The 18,393-nt window shown below is 41.9% G+C and overlaps 3 protein-coding genes across 12 annotated transcripts in view; 1 reads left to right on the top strand and 2 right to left on the bottom strand.

Annotated features, from left to right (window-relative positions):
- CFAP70 (cilia and flagella associated protein 70) overlaps window positions 1-7,656 on the bottom strand; it is an 85,718-nt gene extending 78,062 nt beyond the window's left edge. Inside the window, exons 1-3 of one of the 5 annotated variants that reach the window (XM_016428168.2) lie at window positions 7,527-7,656; window positions 3,921-4,043; window positions 362-548 (exon numbers count right to left, since the gene is read on the bottom strand). In XM_016428168.2, the coding sequence (XP_016283654.2) occupies window positions 362-548; window positions 3,921-3,983 (250 nt within the window). In that variant the 5' untranslated portion in view covers window positions 3,984-4,043; window positions 7,527-7,656. The remainder of the gene's footprint in view (window positions 1-361; window positions 549-3,920; window positions 4,044-7,526) is intronic. The other 4 variants (XM_016428169.2, XM_016428170.2, XM_056819331.1 and 1 more) reach the window with 4 other exon arrangements.
- Window positions 1-18,393, top strand: part of FAM149B1 (family with sequence similarity 149 member B1) — a 205,297-nt gene that overhangs the window by 149,390 nt on the left and 37,514 nt on the right. The gene's annotated exons all lie outside the window — the stretch shown is intronic.
- LOC100010438 (annexin A7) overlaps window positions 9,222-18,393 on the bottom strand; it is a 40,665-nt gene continuing 31,493 nt past the window's right edge. For all 6 annotated transcript variants that reach the window (XM_007478377.3, XM_007478378.3, XM_056819354.1 and 3 more), the window contains 6 exons: window positions 15,302-15,415; window positions 14,738-14,908; window positions 13,041-13,211; window positions 12,875-12,950; window positions 10,638-10,750; window positions 9,222-9,658 (listed from right to left, as the gene is read on the bottom strand). In XM_007478377.3, coding sequence (XP_007478439.2) covers window positions 9,536-9,658; window positions 10,638-10,750; window positions 12,875-12,950; window positions 13,041-13,211; window positions 14,738-14,908; window positions 15,302-15,415 — 768 coding nt within the window. In that variant the 3' untranslated portion in view covers window positions 9,222-9,535. The remainder of the gene's footprint in view (window positions 9,659-10,637; window positions 10,751-12,874; window positions 12,951-13,040; window positions 13,212-14,737; window positions 14,909-15,301; window positions 15,416-18,393) is intronic.

Consider the following 18,393-nt stretch of genomic DNA (forward strand, 5'->3'; position numbering starts at 1 on the left):
GTTTTGGAAGGGGTTTTAGGATGGTTGGAAAAATAGATTGTACATAATAAAATGAATATATTGAGAAACATAACATAGTGGAGTACTTTTGACTTCCATACAAGTAGTTTTCAACCAACTTGAATGACTTCATTCACCAAGAGACCTTGGAGGTGTAGGCCTGCTGGAAAAGCCAGTTCCTGAACACATCCCTTGATTTCCAATGCTTATGAACCTACAGGCAGCTCTTTGATGGCAACTATTGTCTATTTTGGAAATAGTGTGGACCAGATCCTAGACACAATATTGTTATCATTATGTATGGACCATGCCGTCTTTATATCTAGACATAAGGAAAATATTTGGAACCATAAAGACTTACAGAACACCGGCTTGTGCGCAAGTTCATCCAAAGTATTGACTCCGTCAGGATTGAACTCAAAACTGGTGTTGAAGTTGTATCTTGCTGTTCCTTCAGCAGTAACCATGAATTTTGTAGAGTCTCCCAGGACCACATTATTAAATTCTGCACGAACAAAGGTAACTGGAAAATCTCCTTTAGTGCCTCTCTATTGGACAGAGACATAAACTCATTATTCTGCAATTTCACTCAAAAAGCACAGTTCTAAAAGTGAGGGGCAATTCAGTGGCTTGGGCTGCATGGCCTCTTTCCTTCTTCTGCAGCTTCACCTGAGTATGTGTGCTCAGCGTGCATATGGACATATTAAGCACATAAGAGAAAGTCACCAAAAAACATCTATGATGGTGGCAGAATACACTTTTATTCCATCATGCTGCAGTTCAAAGGATCACATATTAAAAGGCAAAAGGAATGTTAGTGCTAACTAAAGGGTTTTGTGCCCTCGTTTGGAGGTGAAAAAACTAAGGCCTCTGAGGCCAAGTAACTTGAGCAAGGTCATGTAGGTGGTAAGCAGCAGAGCAAGGATTTGAATGCAGTCCCTCGGTGAGAAATAAAAGAGAATGCGAGTTCTTTTCAGGTTGGACATCGATCCTACTCCCCCTTCAGGAATGGAATTTGTAGAACCAAAAAAACCTGCTTAGGCTTGCATAAAAAGACCTCAAGGACGTCTTGCTAAATTTGGGAGACGGGCAATTGGGAGATTCCTAATCTCACTTAAAGAATGTCCTGTTACGGCTTAAGAAATAAGGAAAACCGTTTCTTCATACCTTTGAAAGTAAGGGAGTCGCTCTTAATCTTACCCCTCCTAAGGAAGGGTTCGTGGTGAGCTCATGCTGTGTATCTTGATGCTTTCTGATTGGGGTAGGCTTTGTGCCTGGGGTGTAAGTGCTGATCCTGTAATGTTTGTATCTGGGCCTGGGCATTGCACTGACCACATGAGGGAACTTGCCCTTTCTGACTCCAGGTTTGTAAATTTACTCTTGGGTTTTATCCCCCACACCTCCAACTACAAAACCAGTACTCTTCTGCAATCTTTGGAATCACTACAGGAAACTAAACCCAGGGGGCCATAAGAGGAGAGGACACTCCTTTCTAGGAGAATGATTAGCTAGCATAAGCTATTAGCCAAAGGAACGAGAACTGCCTTCCTCTTATTTGAAAGGACATCAAAGGCCGTCTACTCCAACCTCCTAATTTTAGCAACGGAATAGAGAGAAGAGCATTTTCTGAGGGTTTTACTACTTGCCAGGTACTGTGCTAAGTTCTGGGGAAAAGAAAGCCCAGGAAGTTCACAGAATTACAGATACCTAGAGAAGGGAGGCACATCAGAGACCAGCTGGTTCAACCCCGACCAGTAAGATGTCTTCTACAACATAGCTGATAAGTCAATGGTCTCTCCAACCAAGGGGAATCCATTACCTCCCAAAGTAGCACCGTCCACTTTTGGAGACCTCCACAATTGTTAGAAGTGAATTCTTTGCAATAATCTTAAATTTGCCTCATAAACCTATTGTTCCTACTTCCATCTGTCCTCTGAGGTCTAGTAAAACAAGTCTGTTCCCTCTTCTGAGGCTACTTCTGAGGCAGGTGGCACACTGGATAGAGCATTGGGTCAGAATTAGGAAGACTCTTCATTAATTCAAATCTGACCCCAGATCCATCCTAGCTGGGTGACCCTGGGCAAGTCACTTCACCTCCAGTTTCTTCATCTGTTAAATAAGCTAGAGAAAGAAATGGCAAACCACTGTAAGATCTTTGCCAAGAAAAAGCCCAATGGGATCACAAAGAGCTCCTTATCTTTCTCTACTTCTCTCTGTGTGTTTCTCTCAAATCGATTCCACTCCTGGGCAGGTCTGAATGGTAAAAAGTTTTTCTTGACCTCTAAGCCTAACTTTGCTTCTCTGCAAGTTCCACCCACTGCCCCTGGTTCTGCCTGCTGGGGCTAAAGAGAACAAGCCTATTTCATCTTCCACAAGACAACTTTTCAAATACATAAGTACAGCTAACACTTTTGCTGGTTAAGGCAGCTAATTGTGCACTAGATAGTATGCTATGTCCAGTCAGGAAGACTTGGGTTCAAATTTAGCCTCAAATATCTACTAGCTGAGTGACCCTTGCCTCAGTTTCCTCAACTATGTAAAATGGGGATAATAATAGCATAGATATCCTTGGTTGTTGTGAGAATCAAACAACACAACAATTATATAACAACATATATAAAAAAAGCAACAATTATAAAGCTTTCACAGTGCAAAGCACATAGTAAATATTTAAATACTTGTTCTCTTTTCCTTCACTGAATAAACAACCTTCAAAGCAGAGGGCTTTGCCCCTAAATAGTAAACACAGGTATACCCTGCTTAATTGTACTTCATGAATATTGCATTTTTTACAAGTCTATTGGTGCCATTCTCCCAACAGCATGTGCTCACATCTTATCTCTGTGTCCCATTTTGACAATTCTCATAAAATTTCTAACTTTTCCATTATTATTATATCTATTATGGAGATCTATGGCCTTTGGTATTACTATTGTAATTGTATTGGAGCTTCCATATAAGACAGCAAATGTAATTGATAAACATTACGTGTGTTTTGACTGCTCCGTTGACCAATTATTCCCCATCTTTCTCCCTCTCCTCAAGCCTCCCTATTCCCTGAGATACAACAATATTGAAGTTAGGTCAATTAATAACCCTAAAATGGCTTCAAAGAGTTGGAAAGTGACAGGAAAAGTCAACTGATGTGGCAAACCTCATTGTTGTCTTATTACCACAACCACTCCAACCTTCAGCAATCACCACCATGATCAGTCAGCAGCCACTGACTTTGAGGCAAGACTTTCCGGCCACAAAATGATTACAATCAGGAAGCAGCTGGGTGGCCCAATGGATTGAGAGCCAAGCCTAGAGATGGGAGTTCCTGGGTTTGAATCTGACTTTAGACACTTCCTAATTGTGTGACCCTGGGCAAGTCACTTGACCCCCACTGCCTAGCCTTTTTGCTCTTTTGCCTTGGAAATAATACACAATATTGATTCTAAGATGGAAAGTGAGGGTTTAAAAAAAAAAGATTCCAACTCACTGAAGGCTCAGATGACAGTTAACATTTTTTTACAATAAAGTATTTTTTAAATTAAGGTATATACATTGGTTTTTTAGATATAGTACTATTTCACACTTAAAAGACTGATGTATAGCATAAATATACCTTTTTAATATGTACTTGGAAACCAAATTTGTGTGACTCACTTTATTGCAATATTTACTTTATTGTGATGGTCTGGAACCAACCCCACAATATTTCTAAGGTCTGTCTGTACTTAGTGATTTTTCATATATTCATTTATTATTCTATTTGCATGATATGAATGTGACACTCAGTGACTCTGCTCTGAATGTTCCACAAGTAGAGGGGGTTGGCAGGGATGATAAAAGTCCAATAGATCTGATAGAACTTAGCCATGAGGATGCATGAGTTGCTCAAATGAGAAACATGAAATTTTCAAAAATAACTTTACCAATTCATATCCTTCCGTCACAGTGATCTGTACTGGCTTGCCAGCTGAAGATGTCATGTCCATGGTGTTAGGTGGGCAGGATTACTCTGCTTAATATGAACACAAATAGCATTTTTGTTGCTCCTATAATGAGAAGGCATAAATGTGTCTCCTCATACAGAAAAGCTATGACGGGGGTCATATTACACATTTTTACACATATTACACATTACATTCAATATTTATGCCAGTTCAATCCCTAGGGTACTTGGTATCAGTTCTATTTATGCTTGTTTTGTAATTCTTTATTCTTGGGGGCAGTTAGGTGGGTCAGTGTATTGAGTTCCAAGCCTAGAGACCTGGATCCAAATCTGATTTCAGATACTTCCTCGCTGTGAGACCCTGGACAAGTCATTTCACTCCCACTGCCTCGCTCTTACCACTCTTATGCCTTGGAACCAATGCACAGTATTGATTCTAAGACAGAAGATAAGAGTTATTTTTAAAAAATTCTTTACTCATCCTACTTTTTCTATTGAGTAGGTGGTGATTCAGGAAAGGAAATGACTCTACCAGCCTGTGCTAACAAAGATCTAAGGGACTGATATGTAGAATTAGTTTATAAAATCCACTCTCTCAACAAGACAAAAGCTTAAAAACTGTTCGGCTTTTACCTAGCTACTTTTACTTTAGCTACTCTCATGATTTTTCTACTTAAAGCTTATTTTTTATATTAATTTTTTCCTAGGCAAAAATATTGGGTGAGAACCTCACAGGGTAATCTAGCCTGCACCCCTAGAGAAGTGATCTTGTTTTTCCTGTATAAAACCTAAATATTATCTTTGAATCTCTTTACTACCTTGCTTTTCATTTCAAATCAGCAACTAATTCCTGTTAAGTGCACCCATGTGATATCTTTCTGACCTCTCTTTTCCTCCCTATTTCCTTTGCTACCAATTCTAGAACAAGCTCTCATTACCTGGACTATGGCAATGACCTTCTAACAGGTCCTCCCACCTCTATTCTCTTCCTTCCTCCAATCCATTCTCCATATCTTTGCCTGCCTCATCTTCCTTATGCACAGGTTTAGTCATGCTACTTCTCTGTTTAAAAAATCTCCAATGGTTTTTGCCCACCAAAATCCCAATTTCTTTGCCTGGCATTTAGGGCCTTCCATGATCTAGTACCCCCCTTTACCTTTTCAGTCTTATCTCATATTACCCCTTCCAAATGCTCCAGTCAATCGGAACTACTCAATGGGCTTCTATATCCTGCTCTTCTCCCAGCTCTATGTTCCTGCTCTTATTATACCCCAGGCCTGGGATGTTGTGCCTCCTCTTTACCTGCTGGATTCCTCGTTTTTAAAACCTAAATCAAACGTCACTTCTCCCCTAACGCCCTTCCCAATTGCCGTCTACTCTGGCCCTCAAATAGTACTTTCTTCTGTACCTCTTGAGTCGCCTTATTATTATGTAATCCTGTATACTAAAGTTATGTGTTTGTATCTTATTCCCCAACTGGACTGCAGGAGGGGCCTGGTACACTGGCTTCTTCACAAAGTGCTTAATAAATGTTTGGTGATGGTGAGACTCTGGGCAAGTCACTTAACCACAGTGGCCTGGCCCTTGCTACTCTTCTGCCTTGGAACCAATACTCAGTTGATTCAGTTGATTGATTCTGAGACAGAAGGTAAGAGTTCAAATAAATAAATAAATGTTTAGTGAATAAAAGATTGAATTCTGACCCGTGTGGAAGCAGCTCAGAATTTGCTTCTACTGCTCAGCTGTTTTTATCCCAGTCACCTCACCTAGATTCCAGATCTCAATCACTGTTAACTTTTTTTTTTCCTTCCACAGCCAATTCCTTTTGTCTGGAACCTTGTTGCATCTCCACTAGACAGCCCCAATGATGTCCCAATAACCACTTGGGACCTAACTTCAGTTGTGCTATTCCATCTGCCTATTCACTGTGCTAAAGTAGAAGCCCAGCTGTGGGTGTGATGTCCATTGCCTATTCAATCCAAACTCCTTAACCTTACTTAATGAGTTAACCGTCATGCCACAATGACCCTTTCTGGTACTATCTCCCATGATTCCTTTGGCTGTATCCTATACTCCAATCAACATACAGAGCCTGTTTTTCTGTCCCTGTGTCTCTAGAATGTCTTTTTTCCTTTCCCATCTCTAGCAGTTGAAATCTTATTTGTCAAGCCCCAGCTCATAGGCAGAGGATCAGGAAGTCTTTCTTGATCCTGTTCAAATATCTTTATTTCCTCTGAAGTCCAGAAGCACTTTATCTGAGTGATATCATTTTGTAACTAATGTTATAGGGGCAGCTAAGCAACTCAATGGAAAGAAGACTGGGCCTGAGTCAGGAAGATCGGAGTTCAGAGGCTCACTTTCTGTGTGTGAACTAGGACAAATCAACCTGTTTGTCTTAATCCACTGGGGAAGGAAATGGCAAACCATTCCAGTATCATTTGCCAAGAAAATCCCAGGGACATTATTGACCTGCTATGATCCATGGAGTCATGCACAGTCTGACACAACTTAATAACAACTAACTGTATAGTTGCTGGTACAGAAATCTTGTCTTTTTACTAAATTATAAGCTAAGAATAAGGACTGTGGCTCATTGATCCATTATTACCTTATTGCCTCTCCATCCACCTCCAAATGCTATGCACAGTGTTTAAAAAGAAAAAAGACCTGTAATTTTTATCAATGTAATGAACACCTTGGGTGGTGAAATTCCCTGCACTGATGATGGAGAAGGAAAAAGGAGGAAAAGATGAAGTATTATAATTTATGTAGCACCTTAAGGTGTGCAAAGCCCTTTATAAAGATTATTTCTTCATATACTCACAACCTTCCAGGGAGGCAGATTAAAGACCGATTAAGTGACTTGCTTAGGGTCACATAGCTACTAAGTATCTGAGGCTAAATTTGAATTCACGCACTCAACCCAGTAAGTCCCAGAGTTGCCAGGGAGCACAATGGGGCTGAGCAATTTTACCCTAGGTGGGCTGGAACTTGAATACAGCTTTCTCTCCACTACGCCTTAATAATAATAGCTAACATTTATATAGCATTTACTATGTAACAGACATTGTACTAAGCGCAATTACTATCTCACTGGATCCTCACAATGACTCTAGGACGGAGGGGATGTTATTATCTTCATTTTACAATATTAGAAACTGTGGCACGGAGCGGTTCAGGGGCAAGCCTGGGGTCTCACAGCTGGTAGGAGGTCGAATTTGAACTCGGGCTTTCCTGACTCCAAGTGCATCACCCTGCCCCAACTGAAGACTCTCCCTCCTCTGGGAGAGAAAGGGGTTTGGGTGGGCGCCCCTGGCTGTGCCACGACCCGCCGGGTCCTGGAGGCAAAGACAATGATCCAGCTGGCCGCCCGAGACCCTTAGGAACTTAGACGGGAGGGCCGCTAGGGGTAAGAGCGGGTTTAGGGGATCAAAGCAAAGGCTAGGGAGGGGGAAGGTTGGCAGCGAAAGACTCTCGAGATATTGCGATCACACCGGGCATTCTGCACCTCAGGAATATGTGTGGAGGGCCAGCCCCGGAGGGAAAGGGAACAGAGGATTCAGAAGGAACCTCCTTTTTCTCTTACCTGAGGGAACTGGAAGCCTGGTGTTTCGTGGCTGCTATAGCAACCAGTCCCAGCTCTCGCGAGATCTCTCCTCTCGAGAAGTAAGGTCGAGACCAAGGCAGTTGGGAACACTCTTTCCGCGCATGCGCCGGGGAGGCGCTGGAATGTAGCTTACTGCGTGAAGCCTAGTAGGTCCAGACCTTGAGCTCTACAAGAGGGCTAGTCATGGCTCCGGACCCAATAACTAAATCATCCCCTTTCTCATGGTCCCCAAAGACTTGGAGGAGGGAATCTTAGGTAGGCCCGAATCCAACCCCATTTTACAGCTGAGGAAACTGAGGACCAGGGAGGTTAAGGAACTTGATTGTCACCTAGTAAAAAGATTGGTGACAGAATCTGAACTCAGGTCTTGCATACTCCAGGAACCGAAGTACCACCTGCCGGTTCCTAATCTTCCGCTGTTAAACGTTATAAGAAAAGGCTTAATCCCATTGCGGGCTTCCCTGCCAGAGGTCCTTCTGGAGTTTTAGCTCCGCTGCCTACCTAACCTGCACAGATGTGCTGTCTCCCTGCCTCCTCATCATCCCGAGTTCGAATCCAATCTAAATCTAAAATCCTGTCTAGCTCTACCTTCTGGAAATCTAATTTAAAATTCCAGTGAGAAACGATCTTTCCCTCCTTGATTCTTGAATAGCCCTTTGTACTTGATTTAATGTTTCTATATATTCTATTTGCACTACAGTTCTGTTTATGTTTTGTGTATCTTTCATATCCTAAATGATTGTACACTGAGAATAATTGCCTTAATTACATTTTATCTATCACCTAGTTTAATAAATGGTCACTAAATGACTGGAAAATCTTAGTAACTCAAATTTCTAATAATGCTTTTTTTTCTCACATCAATCAATCAAATTCTGTATGCATTAAAAAAAAAAAACCAACTGTCTAGCTGTGTGACCTTGGGCAAGTCACTTATTCCTGTTTGCCTCAGTTTCCTCATCTGTAAAATGAACTGGAGAAGGAAATGGCAAATCACCCCATTAGCTTTGCCAAGGAAAGAGCCTGAAACAACTAAACAACAAAACTCCACCATCCTGGGATATTTCTGGTCCCCAAAACCTGGGTCAAAAGCTGCTTTCTATAGTAAGCATTTCTGTTTTCCATTGGCTCTACACTCATCTCCTCCTGAGCTTGGGGGGGCAGGGGAGACCACCTCTTTACCCTCTGGATTGTAAACTGGGCATACATCCTCCCTCAAGCCCCTGGCTAGCCATCTGCAAAAGACAGGCACTCCGCAAGCCCCAGAGGGCCCAGGACAGGACTTCTGCTCTGAAAGAAACTGCTGTTTCCTAGGGAACATATTTCCTAAACAGGCTGTCTTCTGCCTCACTTCATATTTTTCCCTTTCCCAGGTTGTGATTGAACTATGATGGATTTTAGGTTTGCTCAATAGTCGAGTGCTATAATCTTGATTTTGAAAAGAATTAATAGATGACATTCTGTAAGTGGAAAATGAGGTCCTTGTAAACAAACTGCCAATCGACACAAAAAAAGATGCAAATGAATATTCTGATTTTTAAAACTATTTGAATTTTTTTAAAGTAGTTATAAAACTGTCCCAGCTTCGGCCCTTTAGTGAGGACCAAACTCCAAAAGGGCTTTAAAGATTTTCATGTGACACTTTTACAGTTACAAGGTAGGATTCTGCAGGGCTAGACTATAATAATTTTTATTTGTTCCATCATCTTTATTTGAATAAGACAGTAGTGGTAACAGGTAAGTTCCCCCCACATAATACATTACTATTACATCATTGTCACTTCATGGCTTGACATTGATTCTGGAGAGAATAAAAATAACATTAGAATTAAGGCAAGAATAATTTGTGCCAACCAAGCACATTCACCCTGACGGTGTCCTTAATAAAAAGCACAGTTGGTTAGGTTACAGTTGATTTTGCTGCATGCAGGAAAGTTGTCTTCGAGAGAAGAAGACTGGAATAGTTCGGTTTCTTTAAAAAACCCTCCTTACTGGCCCACGATGGCCAGGAGCAGGCGGCGATAGTCTCCACTGGTGTCACTGGAGATCATGGTACCCAGCGTCTTCTGGTACATCTGGGTAAATACCTGTTTCACTTGTGCAAGATCGATCTGCACAGAAGAGGAAAGAGCTGATGTGAGGACAAAACTGTTGTAGATAAAAGTTGGCCATTATCCTCTTAACCAATGAAAGGGCTCTAATTTCAGCTAAATCAGAGGGGGGAAAAAAATCTCAGGGACTTCTGTATACTTGCCCTTATTCTATGACTAATACTAACCCCTGAGCTGCAAACACGGATTGTGAACGACACCCCAAAATAAGTTATTCCATTTCACTTCAAAAGCCTTCAGAGGGGGTGGTTCAGTGAACTGAGAGTCAAACCTAGAGACAGGTCCTGGGTTCAAATCTGACCTCAGACACTTCTTAGCTGTGTGACCCTGGGCAAGTTGCTTAACCCCAGGTGCCTAGCCCTTAGCGCTTTTTTATCTTGGAACCAATACACAGTAAGACTTCTGGATTTTTTTTAAGCCTTTGGAGGAACAGCTAAGTAGCATGGTGGATAGAGCACCAAGTCTTAAATTGGAAAGTCCTGGGTTCAACTATGACCTCAGAAACTTCTTAGCTGTGTGATCCTAGGTGAGTCACTTAACCCCAACTACCCAGCCTTTGCCCCTCATGTCTTAGAATCGATACTAGGAAGAATGTAAGGGTTTTTTAAAAAGCCTTAGGATATGGAAAGGATTCGCAGAAGCAGACCTTTTCCATACATTTTTACATTAACAGTCACAACACTGTCTACCTCTCTTCCCCCAGAGCCTCTCAAAAGGGTGCCTATCCCCAAGCGTTCTTCCACAATGGGTCTCTCCGTGTGTGCATCACAGCGGTCCGTCCCCCTGCACGGCAGAAGGTTAAAACCCTCTCCAGGCAGGGCAGGGAAGCGTGAACGGACATCCTTGAGCAGCGATTAGCTGCCGGTCACCGGGATTCCCCCAGGGTTTTATTTTGTGAATTTCCTTATGGCCTGAATCTCAGCGGGCAGCTCTGCACTCCAGCGGGCTGGGGAGCCTGGGCAGAAAGAGAAGGGCTTACTTCGCTGCGGGTGACAATGATCCTCACGAGGGACGAGTCATCGGTGCCGGCCCCTTTCATGGAGTAGTAAAGGCGCTCCGCAAAGAAGGCTGGACGGTTCTGAGCACACTGCACTGTCAGGCAATAAGGGCACAAAGTGTCCGTCAGAGATACGGCCCGTGGCTAGGCACAGGGGTCTAACCTGGAGGGGTGACCTGAAACCTTGGGACCTTCTCCCCCATGCCCGCCCGCGCGACTTCCTCTGTACAATACTCAAGGTTCACTGCCCCATTCTGCCTGTGTCTCACAGGAGCTCCTTCTCTTTTTCCAATTTTTTGCCACCACAGCTATAAATATGTTTGTACACGTTTTTTCCTTATGATCTCTTTGGGGTACAAACCCAGCAGTGCTATGGCTGGATCAAAGGGCAGACATTCAGGGGCTCCTTCTTCTAAAAGTTCTCTTTGGCACAAAATAGCCCAATTCCTCACTGTTCTGGAGGAAGTCGGCTTCTACATGCCTCAGAGCAGGAAATCTTGGGCTACTGTAAGGACCTTCTTATTCAAAAGCAAGAGACACTAGTTCTAATAGCTACTAAGGGCTGCTGGGTCGCTCAGCGGATGGAGCATCAGGCCTGGAGTTGGGAAGGACTTGGGTTCAGATCTAGCCTCAGGCACTTCCCAGCTGTGTGACCCTGGGCAAGTCACTTAACTCCCATTGCTCAGCCCTTCCCACTCTTCTGCCTTGGAACCAATACACAGAATTGATTCTAAGCCAGAAAGTAAGGATTTTTTTTAAGCCACCAGTGGTTAGAGCTAAAGTTGGGAAGACCTGGGTTCAGATGTGGCCTCAGACACTTCCTAGCTATGTGACCCTGAATTGCCTAGCCCTTGCTGCTTATTCTAAGACACAAAGTAAGGGTTTTAATATAAAATAAAACCGAGTTATAAAAAAAGACATTGTACTGCCATCTATGTCTGAAAGTTATGTATAACGTCCACCTGGGGTCTAAAAGAGAGAATAGTGAACTGAACGTTAAGAAGCGTGGATTGTCCTCTGAGCTTTTTAAAAAGTTGACCTCCCAAGCTCCCCAGGGGAGAGAGAAAGGGCTGTCGACTCCTGGAACAAGGTGCCAAAGCACACTGTTTGCAGCCACTACGCGCACTCAAGATGCCGCAGCTCGCCTTCCCACCTGAGGCTTCTTTCTCCTCTGCAGTTTCAGAGGGTCAAGCCGGAGGCTTAAGAATCAGGATGGATCCTGAGCTTTCTCCTTGTCAGAAAAATGCATCGTCCCGTCTTGCCAACTGGCAAACGATGGACCTTTGATGGAACTAGGAATCCAGTGAAGCCTTGCTCAGATTAGACAGGAACGGGGCAGTTTTCTTTCCTAAATAGGTGCCAGTGGTGTTATCAGATGAGGCAATGATAGTTTTGGAAAGTGAAACCAGAATGCACTAGGAAGAGAAGGGAATGAAAGTCATGCACCCCGCAGTTTTGTAAAGCAAAACAGAGGAGACGGCAAAAGCAGAATATCTGAGGCTGTTCCTAGAAAAGAATACTCAGCGGCGGCAGCAACAACCACTGTAGAAGGACCGTCTTGAGGCGGGGGGAGACAGTATTTCCAAAAAAGGAGGCTGTTGCTTAGAGGCAAGCCAACTTACCTCCTATTTCCATTTCGGCAGAAGGAATGTACCACCTGTGCAGAGTATTAACCATGACCATGAAGTGATATTTATAAAGCTATCTCTTTTCCTGCATGCCGAAGCTATACTTAGTAATATTACCTCCCTCAATTCCATTCTATTGAATAGAAAAATTCTATTCCTGTCTTACAGAGAGGCTCTGAACATCACAAACTGTTTTTGGATTAAAGACATTTTTCAAAAGGGAAAAAGCCTTCAAATAGTCCGTGGATATAGTAAGTGGTCCTTGGCTCAATGAAGACTTGTACGTGAGGAACTTGTAGTCCCCCAGGGGTACTCCCTTCATGTTAAAAACTGCAGTCCTCTGAAATGACCTCTACAAGTCAGAGTCAAAGTCTTCCATCAAGGCCAAATAAGCCCAATGACTTAAGGATTAAATGTCAACAATTCACCAGGACGTGTACGCAAAACACAAGGCTGGTCATGGCCTCTGTCCAGGGACATTACAGAAAGGCTCTCCTGTCCCACCTACCGATGAGAACAAAGAGGTATAAGCCCAATTCCCAATTCTCAAATGAACAAAAAATACAAAAAGTGAAAACACAAAATTCTTACAGATTGTCTTCAAACCATTTTCTACATTTCCAGAAAATTCTCGGCCAATGCTGCTGAACAAATCTCGATTAGCCATCTGTAAATAAGAGTTAGGGTGATTAAAATATTTTTTATATTTCAAACCAGGACAATTCAGGACTTAAAGAAAAAAAAATACAATTCCTACTCTGGCATAGGCTTCCATGGTAGCTCTCAGCTGAGGGAAGCTCCTTGTGGCAAGAACCATGTTAAAGCAGGATTCATCTGTCCCCAGTTTCCCCTCACCAGCTTGATAAAGACGCTGAGCATCTTCCTGGGCCATTTGATGGTTCACATTCTGATTTTCATCACGATTACCCTGTCAAGAAAAGGGACAGAATTTGGAGACAAGAAATTCAAGGGCTGTATTTTTAAATAAATTTAAATAAAATCCATTCATCAATATAAATCAAGCTGCTACTCTGGGCTAGTGATGGGGCTACACAAAGAATGAAACATTCCTTATTCTCAAGAAGTTTATATTCAAAAGGGGAAGACAACTTGAGAGCATAGACTGTTGTCACATCTGCATCCCCAGCCTTCAATAAAACAGGTGCTAATAAAGATTTGCTGAATCGAACTGCTTTTTCAAAGTTTCCTTAATAATTCTTGCCTATTCTCTATGGAAATGTTCTATAAAATATGTTGTAGGTATCTCAATAGACATATCATTAACACCTGAAGAGTCAGGAAGACCTGGACTTAAACTTACCACCCTAAACTGAAACTTTAACAACTATGAAATTAAAATTTTATGGATGTTTTATGGATGTTGGTTGTCTGTCTGTACAGAATCAGACCAAGAACAGCTTGTCAGGCTACCAATAAATTAGAAGAATAAAAATTGCAATATGGCATGCATTTCAGGCAACTCAAACCTGAATTAAATAAGCTGTGGATGCAAAAAATAAATAAAGCTAAGGGAAATATTATTTAAAAATATATCACAAAGACTACTACTTTACTCAAAGAAATGCCACCAATATAAATCAAGGACCACAATGAGGAATCTAAAAACCACCCCAGTCAGCAGACATTTGCTAACTCCTGGTCAAGCAGAGAAACATGACAGTTAAGGACAACAATGGGAGCCACAGGAGAGCCTGGAAATCAGGAGGGAACTTTGGGTTGGAGGCAGTTAAGGTCTGGATGACAGTATTGGCAATAGCAGCAAAATAATTCTTTTAAAAGAATTTATGTTAGAACAAGGAGAAAGGAAAAGAAGATAATCCTGAGGTTATCCAGCAGCCCTGAGTGACTGGCAGCCAGCATCACAAAGACTAGAGTTATATCCTCAGGCATCTATCTATTGCATCTCAGGAGTCGGGATAAGGAAAGGAATGAAGGGGCTGAACTAGAGGTCCACAAAGGCCTCTTCTAGCTCTAAGGCTTTATATTTTACTAGAACTGCCCTGTTTCCCTGACTCTCTAACTTCATCCACATAAGTCTTGTCTCTTAATGCAATATTGTTACTTGATATTTTTCCACTGAAGAATCAATCCTGATTCCATTATATGGCTTTAAAAAAAATGCATTCACATTCCATCCTAGACCGTTTTCTGTTATGGAATGCTCCCCAAGTTAAAAGGAGCTGATCATTTCTGAACTTCCAAGAGGAGCCATGTCTGAATAAATGTTGCTAAATGGTGGCTGAGAAGGAAGAAGCAAGGTAAATGCTGGGGTGTCACTGTCAAGGGCTTAGCTGGATTGCTAAGGAGGATAAACACCCCAAGTGCAGAAAAGATGCTGATTAGCAAAAGGTGCTTAAAGGTCAGATACTCTCTGCCAGAAAGAGTCTTCTTCCACTGACACCCACCAATATATCTTTGAAATGTTCTACTCACCTGACACATGGATACAAGCAATCGTTCAAAATGTCCTGAGGTATCTGATCTAATGTCTTTTTCAATCTCTCGTCCAAATTCTGATCGGTAACAATTGACAATATCTCGAATTTCCTGATTTGATCTTGTACACAAAATCTCGATCAATACTCTTTCTTGAGTTCCTGCTCCCTTTACAAAAATGAGAAAGGGAAATTATTTGGGGGAGACCCAAAATGCTCAGAATAATTATATCTCGTTCAATCCAAAAAGTAAAAGATTGACTGACATTTGTTTTTAAATTTACAAAAATAGAAGGAAGTTTTTTTTTTAAAACCCTTACCTTCCGTCTTGGAGTCAATACTGTGTATTGGCTCCAAGGCAGAAGAGTGGTAAGGGCTAGGCAATGGGGATCAAGTGACTTGCCCAGGGTCACACAGCTGGGAAGTGTCTGAGGTCAGATTTGAACCTAGGACCTCCCATCTCTAGGCCTGGCTCTCAATCCACTGAGCTACCCAGCTGCCCCCAATAGAGGGAAGTTTTACAACTGAATTAAGATGAAATTTTCGGGATGTCACACAGTACCTTCATTGCATTCCGTAAACTCCAAGCGTCATAATACGTCGGTGGCATAAACAAGGCAAGGATCAATTCTTCCATATTTCCACTTAACTCGGATTTGAGATCTTTGATTAAATCCTATTTAATTACAAATCCAAGACTTAAAAAATGTGCTGTTTTTATGGGAATTATTGAATAATGGAATTATGAAAACCTGAATTTAAGACCCAATTATGTACAAAGAAAAAAGATAAATCCAAATAAAAAAGGCATTTTATAGATACATATTTCTTTCAGTTAATCGATAAGCATTTATTAAGCACCTAATCCAACATGAAGGGAGATGATTAAGAAATATACTTACTAAAATAAAATTGGCAAAGGTAAGACACATAGAGGATTAAGACTGATACATGTAACAACTGGAGAACAATTCAGTCAAAAGACAAATTTCTGAGCACCTTCTATGTGCCAGACGGTGTACTCAGTTCTGTGGATATGACTAAATTTAAGATATGGTTCCTGACCTCAAGCCACTTACAATCCAGGTAGACTGGGGGATGTGAAAATATTAAAAGATAAATAACACAAGGCAGTACAAGCCCTTCAAAGGGCATAGTAAATAAAATACTACAGAAGTTCAGTGAGGAGGGGTCAAAACAGGTTTTATGGCATGAGATTTGGGCTAGGAGTTGAAAGGTGGCCAGGGATTAGCAAATCAAGAAGTAGGAAGCATTCCAAATGAAGCAATGTTCCAGTGTTAGAGGAAAACACTTACAGAAATAAAGTGAAACCCAGTTATAAAGGTAGATTCAGAGATTGTGAGGAAGGTTCCCCACTTTAGTTTATGGAAACCACTGAAATTGAAAGCAGGGCTAGAAGAAAAGTCTGGTGGGGACAGGGGCTACAGGAGAGTGGGAAGAGATGGGAAGCTGGAAGACCAGTTAGGAACCACAGTAATGCTTTAGCCATTAGGGAATAGGAGCCGGAGTCACTGATAGTAGTGGAAATGGAAAAGAAGGGACAGATATGAGAGTTACTTTGAGAAAAGAAAACCATAGGGCTCAGAGAACTGGGAAAAGTCCGAGATGAATAAGATTTCCAGCCTGTATGACTGAGAGATGATGCTATCACTGACAAATAAAGAAGTCACTAAACTTCTCAGTTTTCTGATCAGAAAAATGGGGATAATAATCATTGCACTTCCTATCTTGCATGATTGCTATAAGGAAAATGCTTTAGAGATCCAAAGTGCACATAAATGTTCTTCGTATTAAGTCAGGAGGCGAGTTAGTTTTGAGGTAAGAACACTGACTGGCATTTTAGCTCTTAGACTACTTGAGATATTATGGTTCAGACGACATACTATAGGGAAATGAGATTGGGTTTGGAGAGGACTGACAGACACACCAAATCTTAGTCTTATGGACAACAGAGGCTCTATGGGGTAAAATAAGATGATTCAACTTGAGCAGGGTGCCTGCGTTAAAGGGGAAATAGCTGATTAATGAATGACCTTGAGTTCCAAGCAGATAAATTCAGATTTGAGATAATAGGAAGGCAATAGGAAACGAAATAGGGTTTGGACACAGATAATCCCCTTAATCGTCCTTTCCTACACAGGAAATATTAGATAGGACAAAGAGAAAAATGGCTTTCCAATAATAAGAAACCAGTGGTAGTTGCTGACCAGGAAACCTTGGTAGGTTATTTCCCAATTGGGTAGGAAGATGAATTAGGAAGCTATATTAATACTTTAGTTAGAAGGTAACAAGGGAAGAGGCAGTTAGGTGGCTCAGGGGATAGAGAGCCAGACTTGGGGGCAGGGGATCCTGGGTTCAAAACTGGCCTCAGATACTTCCTAGCCATGTGCCTCTGAGCAAGTCACTCAACCCCCACACTGCCTAGCCCTTACTGCTCTTCTGCCTTAAAACCAACACTTAGTATTGACTCTTTTGGTTATAAAATTTTTTTCCCCAGTTTGTTGCTACTGATTCTAAGACAGATGGTAAGGGTTAAAAAAAAAAGTGAACAGGGGTTAAACTATGATAGCAGTCTACACGTCTCTTAAAAGCTCAAAGCAAAGTGTATATTCAAGGTCCACAAGAACCTTTGAGAAATAAAAATTAAATTGTGGATAGGAAGACATAGAAAATGATGCCAAATGAGATTGAGAGGCTCGGTCATGGGGGATGGAAAGCACCGTCTCAGAGCCAGGAAGACCTGGATTCCTTTCCTGCCTCTGACGTATACTGGCCATGTAACTCTAGGCAAGAATTTAGGCTCTCGGCGCCCCGGGACACTTTCTCAGACACAATCGTGCCCATCTACACTGACAGAGCAGGTTTTCTAATCCAGGAGTTCCTTGGATCAGTGAAATCATGGGTCTGATCTCTTTCCCTATCCCTAAAGCGAGATGAGCAGAACCAGAGCAGCAGACACATTTCACCAGAAACAGACTGTCCACAAATTGAAGAGACAAAAGGTGTGAGGATTTCGGATTGACTTGGAAAGGGAGCCAACACAAACACTTTCCATTTGTTGTCCGTCTATACATTCGTTTAGGTAAATGCTAAGGGGATTTATGCCCGATTTGATGCTTTCCTTTGCATGTTTGCTTTCGACTTTCTTTGCTGTTGCTAGATATTAAGAGTTTTTTAAAATCATGGACCCCACCATGTGAAGAGAAAGAAAAATGACCTGTGACCCTGGGAACAATGGAAAGTGTATGGTGGGTTTATGGAGCACGGTACATGGGCACACAGTAAGCACATGATAAATGATACTTGTTGACCTAACTTGAGAAAGGCTGCAGCAGATTACCAATGATGGCGTGCATGCAACGAGTCATATATGACATCATCAAGGAGATGTTTAACCAGAAAAGGGGGCAGCCCCATCATGTATCAGGGGAAGAGGCAGGTGGTCTGGGCACTGCACTAGTATCTGCAAAATATTAAGAGGATTAGAGGAAGGTCTCCAGGCTATTTGATGGCTCTTCTATGGAGGAGTTATGGTCAAATATGAATTATACTGAAGGAGTGGACGGATTGGGACTTGCACCATCAGAGGAAGCGACCATACCAAGGCCACAACTCTCAAGAAAAAGAAATATA

Source organism: Monodelphis domestica, chromosome 1 (assembly GCF_027887165.1).
Source record: "Monodelphis domestica isolate mMonDom1 chromosome 1, mMonDom1.pri, whole genome shotgun sequence".
NCBI classification, from domain to species: domain Eukaryota; kingdom Metazoa; phylum Chordata; class Mammalia; order Didelphimorphia; family Didelphidae; genus Monodelphis; species Monodelphis domestica.